We start from the raw sequence: 22327 nt of genomic DNA, 5'->3' as shown, positions 1-22327 counted from the left end.
TATAGGTAACTAATGGTAAACATAATAATGTAACCACCCATTACCACCATAGAGAACATATGTATGACTCGATGAAAAACATCTAAAAGAAAAAAAAAACACTTAAAGTATAAGTGCATGGTTAAGTAACCAAAAAAACCTTTATTGTAAAGTTAAATACAGAATACAGGCAAAAGAGAAATACTGGCTCAAAAATAAAGTGTTACTGCATTTCTACTACTGTATAACTCTATGACATCAAATGAAAGAAAAAAAAAAAACATATATATTTTCATAATATTAAAATGCTCTTAGTTTGAATATAATTTTGCATTACGTTAATTAGCACAATGAGAACAGCAATGGATGATTTAACTCAAGTTAAAATAAATCTGAAAAACTTGTTGTTTGTGTAGTCGTGAAGTGCTCCCTCTATTGCATTTGATAGCTCGATAGTACTTTTACAAACATTATATTTAGCTTATCTGTCACCTACTTTTAACACCCAGGCTTTAAAGTGGTCATTTTGAAGACAAAGTGCTCGAATTGTATATTATCCTTGACATGTTTGCCTTAGTTAACAGGTGAATGCATTTGACTTAAGTGGCTGCAAGTTAAAGACTAAAAGTAACAAAATGCAGCTGAAAATTATCCTAACCGTAACAGTTGAACAGAGTCAGTTGGCATTTCTGTGGGGAGTTTGCATGTTCTCCCGTGTTCTCAAGGGTTTCCTCCAGGTGCTTCGGTTTAACCCCACAGCCTGAAGACATGCGGTACAGGTGAATTGAATAAGCTCAATTGGCCATAGTGTATGTTGGGTTGTGCCTGGAAGGGCATCCGCTGTGTAAAACTTGAGCTGGATAAGTTGGCGGTTAATTCTGCTGTGGCGACCCCTGATTAATAAAGGGACTTAGCCAAAAAGAAAATAAATAAATGAATGAAGTCAAATTGATTTATTTATTTCTTTTGCAAATATTTCCCCCCCCCCAATGTATCTTATTTCCTATTTTCCTATGCCAACTCTCGACTGACATGTCTTCCACTTAAATGTATAATGTTTGTGTAAAGTCGACCAATTACAACAGACTGGGTCATCAGACTAATCCCCATAGATTAGCCACATGCAAAGAAGGGGTTTGGGAACAAATGAATCGCTGAACAAATCATATGGTAGTCTTTGGGATAATTAAGTAAAAATAAATGCATATTATAAGACAATGAAAGTGTTTTTTGACATTGCATGCATATCAGCCTGTTGTTGGAGATCTCCAAAACCAAAATATGACTTTTTATAATGCTAAATATGGGCTCTTTAAAATTATTATGTTAAAAAAAAAGAATTCATAAAAATTAAAAATTAAAATTAAAAACTGACAAGAAAAAAAAAAAACTTCTTTCCATTAAACAGATGTTGAGGAAAAATGTTTCAGGGGGCTAATAATTAAGTAGGGATAATAATTCAGACTTTAACTGTATATAGAAGGAGATAAATGGAAACTAAAATTGAAAGCGACAAACAAAAATCCCTAATATTCCATAATCAAAATATATACAAACCACCATGACATTCCAGCTATCCAATTCCCCGGGGAAACCCTGGCCAATAAATGTTCATACGGAAACCCTCAAAGTTCAAAAAACAAGCATCTGCCTTGATTGACAGCATTCGAAAATGCTTCAAAGCTACAAACACACCATCACGTGACTAACTGGATCAATCAAATGGGACAGGTAGGAAGTGAGCTGCTCCACCACTGACCTCTCTGCGCCGAGACGCCCAGCAGCTCTGCTTGATCTTCCATACGACTGCTGCCACCAGAAGCAAAGACAGGAAACAGCTGCACAAAACAAAAACAAAACAGGAGATACTCAACAAATCTGACAATTATTAGGAATTCTGGATAATCCTTTACAAAACAACAAAAAGAAAGACATCACACCCCAAGCACACACACAGGGCTGTTCATGTTTAATGGATTAGAGGCCATTTCACAAGCGCACAAGTGTTAAAGATCAGTATCCGCATGGAAACAGGGTCAGAGCTCATGAATGCAGCTCTCCTGTATAGCACAACTGGGCTGTATGTGAGGGAACCGTGGAGGTGTAGGTGCATGCTTATACCTTATAAGTGCAGGTGTGTGCTGAGATGAAAAACATTGGTCTTGGGAATAACTCACCCACACACACACACACACTGAAGCTATGAAGAGCTGCTGTAATTTATCATAGCAGAGTTGACATAACTAATGATGAGGAACCTCAGCCGACCACAGAAGCTACTGTATGGTTCTGTGTGTTTACATGCATTGTGTGTATTTCATAGTATATACAGTATGGAGATTCACATGAAAACCTTTTATTTTTAAATATCATTTTTAATTATGTTTAAATAATTGTTCCCCCAACATATAATAGAAACAATGCATGGAGCATTTGTCAACCTTAACAGAAAAATGCCTACTATAAAATTGAGGATGAAAACATCTTACACGGAGGCATCATTTGGTTGCTTTTTTTTAATCATCCTCATATATGAATATTCAGTGAATTGTTTGTTCTGTCATGTAAAATAACCTATAAGAACAATTTATTTGTTTTATATATACAGTGCGGGAAAAAGTATTTAACACATGATGTTTTGTTCTGGGAAAAATATTCTAAAGGAGCTGTTGACATGGAACCAAATCAGATTTTGGTTTAAAAAAAAAAACGCAAACATAAAAATAACAAAAGTCTGAAAAAATGTTATGTGTAATAACAATGAAATAAGGATTATGTACTGAACTACTGAAATATATTTAATCCTTTACATAAAAGGCATTTTTATTGATAACAGCTTAAAGACTCCTCTAATATGGAGAACGAAAATGAATTGCTCAGATGTAAAAATTGATGGTTATGTGCGTCTCATCTATCTATTCTGATCTTTATTTTGTATTCTCTATTAGATTTAACCCTCAGGGGTCTGAGGGTATTTTATGGCCGTGGAGAAGTTTTGACATGCACTGACATTTGTGTTGTTTTCAGTATCTTAAAAACATATTAATGGCTAACGTGTGATAACACTGTAAACAGCACTAGTTGGGCTACAATAATACCCAAGCAGCATGTTTGTATGCGTTTATGTTTTTAAGAAAAACGTTTATGCGTGGTCAGTGAAAAACTAAAAGTCACTAAAACAAGGCCATGAAACACACAGAAAACATTTGTGCACAAGACTTTTGAGAAATGGCTCTTGTAGTCTAGTGTTTTTGCTTCAAAATGATAAATGAAAAACACAAATTTTCTAAGTCACTTTTTGAGTGAAAATGGTCTATGCGAGAAGGCGTGAACTATCAATACTAAAGCAGTGTGTCACACCTGAGAAGACAAAGACCTGCTTAATAAGCCATCAGACAGGTATGTGACTAAGCCCCCGTTTACACTAGTGCGTTTTAGTTTTAAAACGGCGTTTTAGATCAAAAACGATCTGCGTCCACACTAGCGTTTCACCTAGCATTTCTGAACATATCTCCGTCTACACTACGCCACCAAAAACGTATATCACATGACCATTCGCGCACTCTGGGCATGCGCGTTCTAGTATAAACAGGAAGCATGTGTCTTGCTCGGCATTTGGTTAATCTCGGCTTTTAAAGAAATATATATATATATTGATATTTATTTACAATATTAACATAAACTGAGTGTAAATAAAAAGTATATTGAAAATATGTTGTTAAATACAATAATTTTATGACGGACGCCAATACAAACATGTGACATTTTTTCCATGTACGCGCATAGCCGCGTGCGCGACCCGGTTCACTCATATTTGTGGCTGCTAGCTGCACATAATTATAATTGATGCAAATTGCAGCTCTATGCCCTGTAAAAGACAACAGCAGTCCAGAGCCGAGAAGAGGAAAAAAGAACAAGATGAATCCCGTGCATCACTTTCAGGTAACTTCCATGAATCTTGAAAACATATTTTTGGTTGTAAATTAAGTAAATTAGTGAGGCTAACATTTAAACTTCACCACAACTGCACCAATCTTCCTTTTGTGTTGTTGTTCACATTCAGTTTTTGCTTTGCAGCTGTGCATTGTGCTTTAACTATGACAGGACATGTTCTATGACTTTTCACATTTGCTCCTCTTCCCCATGTTGCTGATAATTACACAAATTATTTTTATTAACTTGTGCAATACTTTACAATTCTGTTTGCACACCAGCTACATACACATGTACTGCATGATTATTTCACTGTATCTATTGTTTATTATAATATAGTTATTATGTATATTATTATGTATATATATATATATTTTTTGTCAATTTTTTTTACATTTCGCCACCTTGGAATTAGAAGGTTCTATCTGCGTTCTGAATGATTTTGAGATATTGAGCTTCAAAGTTTTTGCATTCCATAGCAAACAGTAATAGAAAGTCCTAAAATGTAAACAACAAACATCCCATAATGTAAATAAGTTGTCATTTAATAAGAATGTCAAAATATGTCTGGCGCACCACAGTAAAATTTCGCATAGGACACCCTTTTGGCCAGCAGCGGCCAAAATGGTGCCCTATATTCATATATATATATATATATATATATATATATATATATATATATATATATATATATATATATATATATATATATATATATATATATATGAAGAGTTCAGATGCACAAGCCGCTAAACGCCACTTCCGCCCAAAATGAGCTAATGACATTGAGTGTATTCTTTAGGCATGAACTACACGAACAACAAATAGATTTGCTCCAAATCATTTAAATCCCAGCGTCAGCGCATTCAGAAATAACAGTTTGTAAAAGTCGCTAAACGCCACCTGTCTTTGACAGAAAAGGCCGCTATATCTCAAAAACCAATCAGAAGCGCGAATCGAATCATGTTTTCAATGTAGCAATGCACTGATACGCTGGCTTTTACGAGGAGACATATTCTTCTTTCAAATTCGATTTAAAAAGACAGAGTTTGATAAACAGGATGAGCCGGTCCAACTGTTAGTGAATGGCAAATGAAAATGTCCCTTACCTCAAAACTCTTTGCATTATAAGAAAAAGAGAACACAATGTGCAGTCGAAAGTGTAACATGCATTCATAACGTGTTTTTGCGCAGCGACGCTACTTTGAATGAGTCTGATTTACTATACAATAAACTGCAATTCTATTTCCCGAAAGACAGAGTTAAGATGCTGTTCTTTTATCCCACGTGAATGCTATGAGCATAAACACGGGAACAAGACCTTAAGTATGGTGAGAATGAATGAATGAGCTTCTAAAATTGTCTAAGAGGCATCTCTTTTTACCCAGTAGGCCTACCTTGTGTTTTATTTGCTATTGTAAGCTATTTTTTAAAAGATAAATATAATGCATAAAACTACACATTCATATTAGCCTACTTTATATTACTGATACATCTGATAAGTTTTTTATGTTAATGGACAATGCACAGATTTTGATGTTTCACAGTGTTTTTACACTACATTATTTGAATCTACCAAGCTTAGCTCACAATGTTTGCAATGTTTACATTGTTTAACTTACATTAAATCTAAATCCCAAATATCAGAAATGACAACAGATTGTTAAGATTTATTTAATGCCTATTTTTGTGTCATTGATTAAACTTTACTTCACTTAACTTGACTTCATTCCTTCATTCATTTTCCTTCTGCTTTTACCCTGGTTTATCACAGCGGAATAACAGATTTATATATTTTAAATTTCAGGTGGTTTGTGTAATGTGTTTTATGTTTGGTAAAATAATCTAATGGCATCTTCATTTTTAACTAATTACACTGTCTTGTTCCAAAAGATGGATTAAAAGGTCTTTGCATAAAAAGCAGACGTGGATTCAGCTGGTTGACGCAAAAGAAAATGTACCTTGTAAAAACAAAAGAATTGTCTAAAGTGACATTTTTTTTTTAAAAAAAAAGGTATTTTTTTACTAGCTAATAACCTTATCATTACATATAAAATTTTATCAGAGGAGCCTGATAGAAAATGCTCATTTACAAGAAAAGAGGTCTGATGGTCTGATTTTTGCATCTGAACTCTTTATATTTATACACATACATATATATATACACACACACAGTTGAGGTCAGAATTATTAGTCCCCTTCAATTTTTTTTCTTCGTTTATAAATAATTTTCAAATGATGTTTAACAGAGCAAGGATATGTTCACAGTATGTCTGATAAAATGTTTTCTTCTGGAAAAAGTATTGTTTGTTTTATTTTGGCTAGAATAAAAGCAGTTTTTAATTTTTTAAACACCATTTTAGGGACAAAATTATTAGCCCCTTTAAGCTATATTATTTTCTCGATTGTCTACAGAAAAAAACATTGTTATACAATAGCTTACCTAATTACCCTAACCTGCCTATTTAACCTAATTAACCTAGTTAAGCCTTTCACTTTAAGCTGTATAGAAGTGTCTTGAAAAATATCTAGTCAAATATTATTTACTGTCATCATGGCAAAGATAAAATAAATCAGTTATTAGAAATGAGTTATTAAAACTATTATGTTTTGAAATGTGTTGAAAAAAATCTTCTCTCTGTTCAACAGAAATTTGGGGAAAAAATAAACAAGCGGTCTAATAATTCAGAGGGGCTAATAATTCTGACTTCAACTGTGTATGTGTATATGTATATATATATATATATATATATATATATATATATATATATATATATATATATATATATATATATATATATGTATATATATATATATATATGTATATATATGTATATATGTATATATATATATGTATATATATATATATATATATATATATATATATATATATATATATATATATATATATATATATATATATATATATATATATGCACTTTTGTGTATATGTATGTGTGTGTGTATTTTCATGCTTTCAACACACATACTGACATGGACAACAAATAATTTCTGAAAAAGTTGCAGTAAAAAATACATATGTTAAAATTAGATTATTCTAATGCTTTTATATTACTAAATGACTAAGTTTTATATTTAAAATCATAAGCGCAGTGTTGATTTAATAGGTTTTATGAGAATAACCAATACGCTAGAGACATGATGCATAACCATATGTGAACTATCATTACATATAACCACATTTACCCTTTAACAAAGCAACAGGGCTGTTTTTAAGGTTGAGTTTGCTGTATATGGTCTGAATCAATAACATATTACAGCAGGTCTTCAAGAGGTGAATTAAAGCTAGATCACGCAGGAAAGCACTTCAATCCAACGAGTACTTTAAAAAATGCATGTCACTTAGATTCAAAGGAATAAGTGAGCAGATATGAAGTTCATTAAAGATTTCAGTAGTTCACTTTGTTGCTTATTACACATGCAAAATATCTTACCTGAAGAACGTGACAAAGAACTGAACCAAATCCATGAAGTTACTGTGTTGAGAGAAAGCGATCTGAGAAGAAAAAGAGAAATGGGTATTAAATACTGATAATAATAATAATAATAATAATAATAATAATAATAATAATAATAATAATAATATACATGTTTGTGTTATGACTGTACATGTTTTTGTCTAAATAGGACATGGGAGCAAAATGTGTCGTTTCTGACTGTAGCAATACTGCCCCCTGCTGGTACTAACCTGCTTCAGACTCTATTCTAATTTACATCATTAGTAACACTATTTTGGCTCAATAATATACGTGCATGTTCTGTGTATATTTATTATGTGTACATATAAATACCCACATGCAAGTATTTAAGAAAATGTTTATTAATATACAATATATATACGGATATTATACAACTTGTATCTAAATTTAAATACCTGTAAATATTTTTGTTTTGTATAGTTTTGTTTTTATGCACAAGTGTGAATTACATATACATAATTTATGTTTGTGTATTGAATATATTTAAACGGGAATTTATTAAAACAAGTAAAAACAAGCATTTATTTTTGGATGCGATTAACCTATGCCCAGTATTATTTTTTTTTAAATGCCAGAACCACGATTATGAATCTATGTTGCTTTTTATGTAAAAAAGGAAAAAATACAGATGAGTAAATATGGATGACATAAATGCCTAAATAAATTATAAGATTATCAGAAAATATTTAGTTAATATTTAAGGTTATATTATTACATACTTTCTAAACTCATTATATATTTTTAAAAATAAACTATACAGATATTTAACAAATCATATTTATTAAAAATATTAATAAATATTTCTTTTAAATTATTTACTTTGTTTGAACATATGCAACTTTCATCCAAACTTTAAAGGTTAAGAAATACAGCTGCATTTTTTACAGAACATTATTGCTGAATCTATATTCCTCTGCTTATGTAAATGAAGTATCTGTTGACTTGACAATCAAAAACGGCCTCAAATGTAAACAAGGTTTGGAAGATTGATTCATAATGTAGTCAACCAAAAAACATTATTTAAAATTTTATTTATCTGTTTATTTTAATAACATACAATGAAATAAATATTTTTATTTGATATATGTGCCATAATCCTTTGTATGTACAAAACTAACTGTAAGTATAATGTGTCTATAATTTTAGATATTAATATAATATGCCATTATTCATTTTTACCGTTTACAGTCCTGTTTTTCCCACTTTAGTGACCAGTTTTTAAAACCCCTGGTATAATGCGTGATACTCTGCAGCACTGGAATTATTTAACAGCCAACCAATCGTAAACATCCTCAGTGTTTTCTCATTAAATATTCATACTGCATTTGAACAACTTTCACACATTGCGTTTATACTCTGTAAGAGAGAAACCAAAAAATAAATGCATTTTCCTTGTGTGCTATTATTTCATGTATATAAAGTTTAAAGCAAAATTAGTATCCTTGAATTTTTTTTTTTGTTGTTGTGCCGTTTAACATAGCAAAGAAATTTTTCAGTACTTCACATCATTTTTTTTCCACCTGGAGAAAGTCTTATTTCATTAGTTTAGGCTAGACTAAAATACTTTTATTTATTCATTTATTTATTATAATAATAACTTCAATATTTTTAGACCCTCTATAAGCATCCAATTGGCTACAGAATACACCACTGCCCACTGTCCAAAGACCTGCCAAATTAACCTAACTTGTGTTAAGCCTAATTAAGCCTACCAAATTAAGCCTTTAAATGGCGCTTAAAGCTGAAAATTTGTATATTGCACAAAAAATTTGTAAAATAGAATGCACTGTCATCATGGTAAAGACAAAACAAATCAGTTATTAAATTAGTTATTAGGTTTAAAATGCGTCTCTATTAAACAGCACTTGAACATATTTTTAAAAGAATTCAAATTTCTCAGGAGGCCTAATAACCCTCAACAGGAGAAAAACAGAGTGGATGTCACATGTCGACATCTATCCAGATGGTAAACCTGTTATTAAAAACAGTCACAAGCTCACTGCACTCTGTACTTGTCCAATCAGCATTATTAACCTTACAAATATGCAAATGAGAACATTAACCGAGAGTTTACAAATGTACAGCTGGAAATAAGAAAACCTGATTAGCCTGAATTAATTGCTAACCCAGGCCCTGAAACACGAAACAAGCTTTCAATTATGTTATCATGTTAAACGTGACCCTTTCTCTAATATGTGATGTGTGGTTAAGTGAGCTGATGTACGTTATAGAAATAGAGCAATTATGATTTATTATGAGCTAAAATTATTTTAGAAAAATGTGAAAGATTATAAAGATTACTCCAGAAATTGATTTCTTCATACCAGGGTTATTATAGTATAAAATAAATAAATAAATAATTAAATAAATAAATAAAATAAAATAAAATCACTGTCTTACTTAAAGTACTGTAATATAAAAATTTACAAAACTAGGTTTTATAAAAATATGTAAATAAGAGGGATAAAAATATGATTTCTTTGGACTCAATAGATTTAATTAGTATACGAGGACAAATAGTGAGTAAAATTAAAATAACCATTATATACGGACAAGCATGTCCACACACATCTGTTTTATGAATTTATTTTTCTTTATATCTTGAAGATAATTCTGTGATCTTTTGATTTATTTGGTAAAAAATAGTTTATATCTAAAGAGTAATTACACTTTTTCCTACCTAAACTTGCAGCGCAACATTATTTTATAGATGAGTAATATCAGACTTGAAGCAGTGCGATATGGCTGTATATTGGCACAGGTGGGAGGAGGGCCTTAGAGTCCCACCAGTGAAAATATACAGCAATATCGCGCAGATACAAATGTGATTTTGTGTTTGTACAACAGCTCGACGGAATAAGGTGTATAAAAAAATAAAGAAAAAAGAAAAAGAAAAAAAATCAAAGATGAGTCTCAAAATCATTTTGTATGAGGAACTACTCTCTTCCGCCATTCCTTCACATCTGCAGCTGATGTCAAAACAACAGAAATCATTGCTACTTCACAAACGTCACTGTAGAGCTAGTATTTGAATGATTCTTTAACGTAATATCTAAAGTGATGAAAAACAGGTGATTTTGGCAGATATTTTAAGATTATGAGGCTAAACGGCATGAAATGCCATAAGTATACAGAGATTTCCCAGTGTTTCTCTGTTGCAAATAAGAGAACAGGAATAATTTCAGGAATAATTATTCCTGAAAAAGCCAAAAAAGCTCCAACTCTTTCAGATTTCTGTTCTGTTTGCGATAAGGAAAAACGCTACACATTTCTTCTTTCTTTCTTTTTACTGAACTAGTCTGCAGTGCATTTTTTTTTCCCAAACCAGTAACCCAAACAGAAGACTCATTAGAAACAAACAGATGGCCAACCAAAAAGTAACTCAGGGTTATACAAAGAGTGGCCAACACAAATTACATACATTCCTGATATGTCCCATCTCATGAGTCCCATCTTACACTCAACACACTACAAATATATATGGTATAATAAATATAGCACTACAGCATACAAAAGAGATCGACTTAGAATGTTATTTGCCTGTTTAATAATGATTTAATCAACTATAGAAATTATGCTATTTTTATCCTCTAAAGGGCTTATCAAGCGGTCTCTGTAGCCATCTTGTGGATGAACATAATGTAAAGAAACTAATGTCTGGCGCTGTGCTGTCTCTCAGAAATTACAAATATTTTAAAATAGGCACTATCCTTATAAATAAACTGCGGTGTTGCAATCTTCACAACTACATTCTAATATTTGCCAAACTGTAGAGTGTGCTCTGATTGTCACTGTATGTGGGCGGAGTAATACACAAGGGTGAAGGGTTAGGAGGCTGAATGAGTGCTGTCATTTGCAGAATATCACACGGCTATCAGCCAATCAGATTCAAGAACCAGATAGAACTCACTCTCCAGAAACTTTGAGGTACACGTCCAACTGCTCGCTAACGCAAATTTCTAATCAGTCAATCACATGGCAGCAACCCAATGCATTTAGGCATGTAGAAATGGTCAATACATCATGGATGTGCAGCTGACAAATCTGAAGCGACTGTGTGATGTTATCATGTCAATATGGACCAAAATCTCTGATGAATGTTTTCAATATCTTGTTGAATCTATGCCACGAAGGATTAAGGCAGTTCTGAAGGCAAAAGGGGGTCCAACCCGGTATACCCGGGTTGGTATACCCGGTGTGATATATATATCTCACACATCCACATTTATCTATTTTATGTATCAATTTTCTATCTATTTTCCTTTCTATCTTTAAGACAGGGGTGTTATCTTTTAATTTATTTGGTATATAAATACGGTTAATCTCTAAAAAAAGAAAAATTACCCATTTATTTCACACATAAACCTAGCAGCGCAACCCCCTCAAGTAGTTACATCACTTCCTGTCCTTCTTTTCAGGGATGATGCGCACTCTTAAACTCGTCTAGCACAATGAGGGCAGAGACTGCGGGACACCAGAGACGCTCTTCCACTTTAAAACACTGTCATTTTCTTTCCATATTTTACCTGCTTTTCAAACAAGCTTACTCTTCCCTCTCCATTCCTCCAGGCACTTCCAAAATAAGCACTGGATTCTGAGAGAAGTGGGTAAAACTGAGCTATTGCCAGACATCCACAGCATGGATAGTGAATTCACACAGCGCTCTCATTGGGCAGATGCTGAGCGCTGATACAACCTCTCTCTTTTGCGTTGAGACACACACTGGCCTGACTCTTCAAAGACTGACTCACAGCTCCAAAACACACTGAAACACACACACATTCAATACAAAACCACAGCAATCCAACCATCACTGTCAGTCACGCATGACAACCTGTGTCTCACACCGCCATTTATATGGTGCATGTGACGTAAACACTATATATAGCTTGTTAGCAAGGCCATACTGAATCTGCGGACATTAAATTATAAACAAAATCTGCAGATTTAAGCAGAATGATTTTGAGAGTATAATAACTAAAAACTTAATCAATAAAATAATACATTTTTAGTTTAAGGTTTACAAAGCAAATCCAATTAGAATGACTTGTTTGGTAAAAAAAGTTTCTCATATATCTGAAAATACTACTTTACAAACTATATTGTACATAGTATATAAATATTAGCATGTTATTTAATTATGTTACTGAAATTAATATATAAGCTGAGTTAATATACATTTATACATTTAAATAATTAAATAGAGTGAAAGATGGCCTCAAAAATCTGTGGATTTCTGCACACACAGATTCTGTGTGGGCCTACTTGTCAGTGAAATATCAGAGAAAATGATGACACTTATCCAATCAAATCATTCCTCTAGCTCAAATCTAGTTGAGTATGGTGCTAGAGCTGTTATGAAAAATCATAAAAAATATATAAGCAATTCCATGCAAATGTCAACCTTGCCATGAAAAATATTAAGTTTTCACCAAAATAGCAAAACCATTTCTGCGTTTTTTTGTGTAGGCTTGTATTTTACAGTACTTAAAAAATAAATAAATAAATAAATAAATAATAAATAAATAAAAATAAAAAATTTCTCTGTCTGTGTTTCAAAACATTTTATTTAATTTACCAAAAACACACAAGTGGCAATTTCACATTAGTAACATCTATAACGGAAAAGTGTTGCATCCATAACAACACTTTTTCCTCATAAATGCAAAAATGTAAATTCAAATAAAATCAATCATGTTTGTTCTACAGTGAGCTGACTCTTATCTTTTTGATTAACATTATATCTTTAGGGTTGTGCAGTTAAATTCACAGAATTTCTACAAAGTATGTTGTATACTGTAAACTCACTTTTTTGTCACATCTATTACACGTTTATTTTCCTCATTTAAAATATAATTTTTTTTTTTAAATCAATATTTTTCTGCTCCCACAACTCTGTGGCTAGTTGTTTTGAAAAATATAAAAGAGATGTTTCAATATAATGTCACCATATACTTTCTCTGTCAATTTATGTTTTGAGATTTCACTGCAAATGTCACATCCATAACGCTGGAGTTGCTCATATACATTTCTGAGATTTTCAAAAGGCATCCCTATTCTCTCTTGAAAAGATTCTGAACTTTGTATTTAACTGCAGATGGTGCTCTAAGCTAGTTATGCAATTTGGCTTTTGTGTCTCAAGATTAATGTAAACATAGCTCATTATCAACACTCTTGTTCACTTAAATGTGCTGTATACAAATTTTCGAAAAATGTATATAACTCTGAAGTATAAAATCAAAGCCATATGTTTTGCATAATTATGTTTTTTTTTTTTTTGTTTTTTTAAGCGAGCATATTGTTTATCTGAAAAACAATGTTAAAGTCAGATTTCCTCCTAAATGTGTGTTTTGTGTTGGAATGGCTGTCTTTGTTTTGGTCTGTGTATCTCTGCCCACTGCCAACCTACCTAATTATATTTCAGAATCCAGGGTTGCCTTGATTTAAAACCGTGCATTTCATTTTAGTAATGAAGACTGCTTCAATACATGTGGCTGCAGCTGAAAAAGCGACCTCCAAAGAACAGTAGCGGCCTCCCAAAAGAGACGAAGATGACAATTCTAAAAATAGAGTTTTTTTTTAATTATTATTATTATTAGCAAATCATATGGATATTAGTATTGTAAGCATTAGCTCAGAATCTCAAACAGGTGTTGCCAGTCTGGCAAAATTGCCATTGAGTTATTTTGAATTTGGTGGCAATACCTAGATCAACCACTAGATAGGTCAATCCTACATACTTTACCTTTAAACCTCACCCAACTTTGTTAATGGTTACTCTAGGTTTAGGTTGGACTTGTAAGGAATTGAATGCGTATGAGTATGACTGTTCAGGGTTTCTGCAGGTTTCACAAAGTTAAATTTAAGACTTTTTAAGACCATTTTAAGACCAGTATGAATTCAATTTCAGACTTGCTGAGGTTTTTTTTTTTTTTCTAATGGCCTATGGAAAAGATTTTTACTTGCTCCGTAAAAAAAAAGATGGAATTATTTTATAGGCACATACTTTAAAGGTGTAAAATCAAGCAAACTCTAGTTTTGTACACATACTTTTATTCAGTAAAATTTTCTTTAAAAAATGAAAGAGAGAGAGACTATTTTAAAACTAAATTTATGCACAACAGTCTGTCCAGGTCAGTGTCCTCACCAGGTAGTTACAAATACTTGCACTTTTAAATAAATGTTATTGTAAGATAGATAATTAAACCATATTAGTAAATAGAGTTCATAATTTTTTACTTCTGTTCAATGTTTTAGTGAGATGGATTGTTGGGCCACAGAAAAAGAAAAACCCATTTAAAATTATTTAAGACTTACAAAACTATATTTTGGTGAATAGAAGACTTTAAGGCATAACATTTTGTTTTGAAATTTAAGACATTTTAAAACCCAGCAAACACCCTGCTGTTTATAAAGCATATAATGTCACATGCTGTTAAAAACTAAGCTCAGAATCCATTCAAGAGAAAATAGCAATGCATTTAAAAAAAAAATTTGAATCAATGCAGAATCAGGATTTCTCAAACAATTTTTCACCACAACACTAGATGATGCCATCAAATGACAAAGACGCGTTATTAAATCTCAGCTTTGGATAAAGCCTCTGCCAAATGCATACATTAGGGGTGTGTAAAAAATAATACAGCATAGTTTTGTACACCAATACTATATTGATGGACAGATGCTAATAATCGATATATCGCCAATGTCAAATTGATTTCTAATATCACATTGTGGGGATTCTCACCCCTAGCATACATAACAACGTAAGCAAGAGAGAACCAACTAGTACACCTGGCAGGGTAAGGTAAACAAATTGAAATTAGTTGCTTTTTTATGTTCTGTGGAAAAGGATTTTAACTGAAACCTAATAAGCAAAGACCGCAATCAAGCTTATTACAAATGGCAGTCATCACTGAAAGAATGTAAGCCAGAAGAATCAAGCATTTGTAACTAACTAGTAATGAGAAAAAGGAAAAGTGCACCAACACTGAATCATCACAAATGCATAAATCCAAAGTGAAAATCCATATATTCTGTGTCAACCTGCCGACGTTTGCACAAACAGTCAGTTTCACCCCAATTGTAAGCCACTGGATGAGGTGGAAGTTGACATGCTGGAGTGCTCAAACAGAGAGATGATTCGAAAGCGTGTCATAACTCCGTATTGAGGTTTTCATAGGGAAGCCATAGAAGAATCATGTTAGGTTCCATAAAGAACATTTCTTTATTTTTAATTAGTGAAATGCACATTTTAACGGTCTAAAGAAAATCTTTACACTCTAAATAAACTTTTGTTGAATGGAAACTGTTCTCTGAATGTAAAGCTTCTTAAAGTGATAGTTCACCCAAAAAATGATGTTGAAGAATACTGGTTGCTGACTTCCATGATCGACTTCAGTAATAGGAAAAATACTATTGCTATGGAAGTCAAAGGGTGTTAGCAAACAGAATTTTTCCAAATATCTTCAACAGAAGAAGGTCAAATAGGTTTTGAACAAGTGATATGTGAGTAAACGATGACAATTTTCATATTTGGCTGAACTATGCTTTTAATGCAGCAAGTGATGCATATAAAAAAGCTTTGTTCTTTAAGAGTGCAGTGTTTACACCCCCCAAAGTCAGCCTACACATAGCTGAAGTGTCTCTGAACATCAATCTAAGCTAAAAAGAATATAAAGTTGAGTCCACTGAATCTTCAAGTGTCATTTTTTTAAAGTGGGTGAATCCCACGAAACCTGTCAAGAATGCGTCTAAAGCCAGCTTTCGACTGCCTCTCACAAACATCAGACTGCAAGTCATTCAGTTTAAAAAGAAGAGCAGTATGGGAACTGTGTGGAAACTTAAAAGCAACAGTTCACCCCAAAAATGTTTCTTTTTCAGTTAGAATTTTAAAAAGTATAGATATTTTTAGCTAAAGATAATATCAATCTGTACAAGAAACAGAACATTATTTACAACATTTACTACAAAACAAGCAACTGGTCACTCAGTTTTTTTAATTCACCTGTGTTAAAAGAATTGGACTTCCCAGTTTGTCCACTATAGATTGCATTTAATGAGGTTTTAAATAATGTTCAGTTTCTTGCATTGACTTCCTATTTAGCTTCATAAGAACCCAATGTATCGTCAGGGTGCCACAGGCATTAGTTTTATTTTGTCTGAATATGTTTCTTTTTTACTTTCAAGGAAACATTGGATGATTTTTTCTTTGAGTAGACTGACACTTTAAGTGTCGAGAGAATAACACTTTATTGCATTAAAATATTAAAAACTGTAGCAACTAAACTGCACGACCGAATAATCGACTGATGTATTTTAATTAAAACTACGAGCTTGAGTAATCACAGTACAACATGAGCACAACAAAGCTAAATGAGTATTTCTTTTCGGCTTAGTCCCTTTATTAATCTAGAGTTGCCACAGCAGAATGAACCGCCAACTTATCCAGCACGTTTTTACTCAGCGGATGCCTTTCCAGCCTTAACCCATCTCTGGCAAACATCTATTCATTTCACACTCATTCACATTCATACACCATGGACAATTTAGCTTACCCAATTCACCTGCACCACATCTTTGGACTTGTGGGTGAAACCAGAGCACCCGGAGGAAACCCACCCGAATGCAGGGAAGACATGCAAACTCCACACAGAAATGCCAACTGACCCAGCCGAGGCTCGAAACAGCGACCTAGTCGCCATACTGTAGTACTGCTTCTTCTTTTTGTATCACACAAGGATTAGCTAATTATTTTTGTTCAGTAAATTAGTTCATTCAATTAACAGTTTTTAATAATGAAGAATCTGTAATATTTTGGATAAAAGACTCCAATTTTTTTTTTTTTGGAGGGGGGGGGGGGTAAAATAACAGACATTATAATAAAAAGCTGTGATGATATAGTTACTGTACATTCAAATGGCTGATATTTTTTAATAAGTTGGATGTCCACATTACAAATAATTACCATATAAAGAGTCAATATATTTAAAAAAAAATGTGACAATCATCTCATATGATGAAATAATTTACTGTAGATACTTTTAAGCCACAATAAATTACGATGAAATGTATTTATCACATCAAGTACATATTTAAAGATTTTAATAGCTGTTTATAAATCAAAATAAAACGTAAATACTATTTTTTTTTTTTACAAAACCTGTAATTTTAGCAACTGTATTTTTATAAATATATTACTTTTGCACTTATGCAAACATCACTTTAAAAAGGGGTGGTTAAAAATAGTTAAAAAAAAATATTATTATTTACCTTTATTAGCAGTAGTAACCCTACCTATTTATGAAATGGTTTTTTTGGATGTGTTATTATTTTTACCACGTTGAATAATGTGAATAAAAATTACTTCTAGGAAATGAAATGTGACACTTTTGTAAATGCCAACGAGGCACATTACAGCCCAAAATTTTGTAAAATGACATTATTTACAACAATTAAAATAATAATAATAATATTAATAGCAGTAATAATAATAATAATAATAATAATAACAACAACAACAACAACAAGATTGTATTATATATTTAAAAAGAAAGGCACCATTAGTGATAATGTACATAATTAAAACAGAAATATTATATTTTTCTTAAATAAAAAACACACAACTACTGTATCCAAGTAATGATGAACTAATAAGAATCACCAAAGTGTATCAAGAAAATGCACCTCTTCTAAACAAAATAATATTAGGGTGAAATGCAACCAGCTATTCAACCAAATTCTGTTTTCATCACATAATGTTCGCACCTAGGAAACCCTGACAAGTGAAGGCTCCTACTATACTCCTCTTTAGATTTACAAGCATACACACTTCCAGCATTGCACCGGCCAAAAGCTACACAGGCCGCACACAGACTCTCCAACCACAGGGCGAAATGAAAACAAGAGGCAGAAACAGAAGGCTGCTTCTGAACTTTCTGATCTCTCTTATTTCTCTCAGGCTCTTCCCTCAGTCTCTCTTTCAAAAAAGAGCCATGTGTTTCAACTTAACATTCCTTCTGACGCTCTCAGTCTCAGCCTGCCATGTTTACAGAGCAGGTTTTTCGCCTCTCGTCGTTCTCCTCTAAACTCCTGACAAGAGCCCCTCTGTCCTGCACGCCAAGACCCCTTTTTGCCCACATTCACTCTTGAAATCGCCACAAGCATTCTCCGTTTGATGAAACGTGGAACCCAAAGGTTGGTCAGAAAGTGAAAGGTGAACAAGAGAGACGGTAAGTGTTACCTGTGTGACATTCAGCCTTTCTCCATGAGCTGAGGTGGCAACGTGCTCTAGATCAGCTAGCGGACAATCTAAAACAAACTCTGGGTTAGCGTCCTAGCAAAGTTAGATCGCTTTCCAACGCAAAGGAAGAGAGGAGGGAGAAAACGAAAAGAGGAGGAGAGGAGAGAAAAAGAGGGAGGGAAGGGAAAACTCTGCCAAATCATTTCCAGACCAGACAGAAAAGGCCAAAGATATATGAGAAAGAATAAAAGGACATGGCCTTCGTGAATTTACAGACGGAAGGAGGGGATAATATAGCAAAACAAAACAACTGACGCTCACACTCTCACACAGCGGCGTGATATTTTCTCTGTATATGTCAGCAGAGCCAATAATGTGCGCTCACCTGGATTTTGCAATTCAACTTATTACACCGTGTCCTAACTGCGAATGACCCGGCAATGCGACGTGCTAACTTTTCAAATGAGTTTTTATGCCCTTCATCCACAATGGCATCTCTCAAGGTTGCTATTTTGCAAACAGTTTCTATTTCTGTGATGACATGGCTGAACAACATCGAAAATTACCATAATTGCCTCAGGTGCTGATCATGTGCTTTATTCAGTGTTAAGTTACCAGTTTGAGTTTGAATATCATTTAATGCAAGATTTATAGCTATACTGAAAGCGGCAGCAGATAGTTTACCTTAGATCTTCAAAATAAAACAAGCAAACATAGAACATAAACATGAACATTACAACTGTGACTTAACAAGTACTTTTAATAAGGTTAATTAGGTTTAATATTTACTTGCCATTGGAAGTAAAGTGCACCCTTCTGCACTTCTGTGGAATTCTAATGTTTCTGTTGTGTCGCGTTTGATGTGGACAGCCAAATTGCGTGTTGCTGGAATCTTGTTTATTATTCACCTCTCCAATCAGTTATTTATTTTCCTTTGGCTCAGTCCCTTATTCATCAGGGGTCGCCAAAGCAGAATGAACTATTCCAGCATACGTTTTAAGCAGCAGATGCCCTTTTAGCTGTAACCCAGTACTGGGAAACACCCATACACACTCTCATTCACACACAACCATGCACTACGGCCAATTGAGTTTATTAGTCAACATCAATAAAACAAAAAACTAAAACCAGCCAGAAACCCATAGAACTTAAACAGTAGTCTGGCTATTCCATATTATCATACATTTCACATTTCCCCCCTTATTCTGCAGCCTAGTGCTGTCGAAAGTAACAACCACAATGCCATTCTCTAATGTAATTTAAAGAAAAAAACAAACAATCAAAAGACCCATCCATTTCCCACTAACATCTGAGCACTCTTGAGCAGGTTCTTTAACACATATGATTGTCCACTGCGTTCACACACTCAACAGATAGGACAGTGATTGGCTACAATGATTGTCATTTCATGCTTTTTACAGAGCACTCAGAGAATCATCCACTGAACAGTGCTCAAAAGGCAAGCAGGAAATGTTAATCTTTACCATTTTTTTCCCCAGAACCGATTGGTATTGAATTCTGTAAGTTTGACAGCAACAATGCAGTCTCCATGGTTTCATATGATGGAAGTTCAATCATTCACTCAAACCAAATATTTTTTTAGAGTGATTACACTTGCATAATATAATCCTGGCAGCTTTATAAGAATCTTAACCCTGTAGAACCATAAAATAATAATAATGTTAAAGTTGATTACCAGGGCTTGACGTTAATACCTGCCAACCCACCAAATGCTGGTAAATGTAAGCTGTGGTGGGTTAGACACTCCTACTAACCACTTTGGCTGGTTGAAAATAATATTTAAATTGTGGTTTTATTAAAAGCAGGGTTCGACAATAAGCATGGCCCAATATTTGTGCAAATGTGATCTTAGAATCGAGAAGCAGCACAACTGACAAAAAACTTTGTTCGCGCAAGCAAAAGAAAGTAGGTGAAAACCGAATGAGAAGATGATCACTCATGCTGAATTCAAAAGTAAACGGGAGCACGAGTGTATATATATATATATATATATATATATATATATATATATATATATATATATATATATATATATATATATATATATATATATATTTTTTTTTTTTTTATACAACAGTTATGTCTGGTTCTACAATCTGATTGACTGACAGCCATGCGATATTCTGCAATAACAGCACTCGTGCAGCCTCTTCAATCTTGTGTATTACTCCACCCACATAGTGACAGCAGATCAATAAACTCACTTGTTTGACAAATATAACGACTGTTTGACATAATGTACTTTCAGGCTTAATGAGGCTTTTTAGGCAAGAATGTAGACGTTTAGATTGCAACCTTGCAGTTATTTATAAGGATAGTGCCTATTTTAGATATTTATAATTGAGACTTAGCACATCAGCTGCCATTAGCCGTTCATCGAGTAGAGCAAAGAATGTTGATATTCTGCCACAAGATGGCTACAGAAACCGCATAATCCCATAGTGGAGAAAAACCCAGCGTAATTTCAAACTACAACGGATCAAATTATTGTAAAATTGGTTAGTGACACTATTATGTATCTCTTTTGTATGTTGTAGTGCTTTATTTATATCATAGTATCTGTGTTGGCAGTGTTAGCTTTGCTTTGGTTTTCCGGGGTTAATTATTGTAATATCCCAATTGCATATCCCCAAGAAATACTAGAACATGTCTCTATACTGACGGCATTTTATGTCGTTCAGCCTAATAATATCAAAATGTGAGCAAAATCACGTGTTTTGTCATTACTTTGGATTTTACGCTACAGAATCAATCGAATACTAGCTCTAAAGTCAAAACAGCAGATGTGAATGGAGGGAGAAAGCAGTTTCTCTTACAAAAGGGTTGTCCAGACTCTGGACACTGGGTGTTTGATTTTTTTTTTTTTTCTATATACACCATTATCCTGTCGAACTGTTGTATAAACACAATATCACACTCGTAGCAGTGAAATATTTCTGTATATCGGGACACAGCCAATACATTCAACCCTGAGTAACACACAGCAAGGATTTTTTGGTCACACTTTAATTAAAGGTACAATTCTTGCTATTAAAAATCCATTTATAATGACGTTTCCTTTATTATACTATTAATTAGCTGCTTATTCATAGTAAAAGGATAGTAGTGGAGATAGTAGGATAGTAGGAATTAAGAATGTAGATCAAGATAATCCAGAATATGTACTTTATAAGTATTAATAAATAGCCAATATCTTAATAACATTCTAATAATCAAGTAAGTCTAATGTTCTATAAACTAGTTAACAGTGATAACTAGTCCCTATACTGGGTCACTATAAGTGTTAGCAGATATTCCCATAAGTGTCAAAGTTAGCAAGTATTTTTTTTTCCTTTTGATTCAGTATGTTGAGTACCACTGATCTCCAATTAGACATAACTGCGGTCCAACATGCAAATTAACTTCAACTCAAACATTTAATTTAACTTCAATTAAACTCACCTGGATTTTAATTGGCCAGGTGAAGTTGCTGACATAAACGTAGAAGGTGATGTTGGTGTTGCTCCTGAAGTCGAATTTCTCGTTGGAAAAACTGTCTTTGAATTCCTTGATGTTGCTGCGTGAGACTATAGGGATTTCCTCACCAGCTTGAGTTCCAGCTGCTCAGGCAAGAAAGAAAAAGAGACTTATTGAATGTGCTGCTCATTTGCAA

General features: G+C 33.1%; 1 protein-coding gene across 2 annotated transcripts in view; it reads right to left on the bottom strand.

Annotated features, from left to right (window-relative positions):
• Positions 1–22327, bottom strand: part of atrn (attractin) — a 176136-nt gene that overhangs the window by 42914 nt on the left and 110895 nt on the right. Inside the window, exons 24-26 of one of the 2 annotated variants that reach the window (NM_001353962.1) lie at positions 22117–22274; positions 7368–7429; positions 1739–1817 (exon numbers count right to left, since the gene is read on the bottom strand). In NM_001353962.1, coding sequence (NP_001340891.1) covers positions 1739–1817; positions 7368–7429; positions 22117–22274 — 299 coding nt within the window. Of the gene's footprint in view, positions 1–1738; positions 1818–7367; positions 7430–21677; positions 22275–22327 lie in introns of both variants that reach the window. The other variant, XR_015505497.1, reaches the window with a different exon arrangement.

Source organism: Danio rerio, chromosome 13 (genome assembly GCF_052040795.2).
Source record: "Danio rerio strain M-AB ecotype USA chromosome 13, GRCz13ab, whole genome shotgun sequence".
NCBI classification, from domain to species: Eukaryota; Metazoa; Chordata; class Actinopteri; order Cypriniformes; family Danionidae; genus Danio; species Danio rerio.
This window is presented reverse-complemented; position numbering and strand designations above follow the sequence as displayed.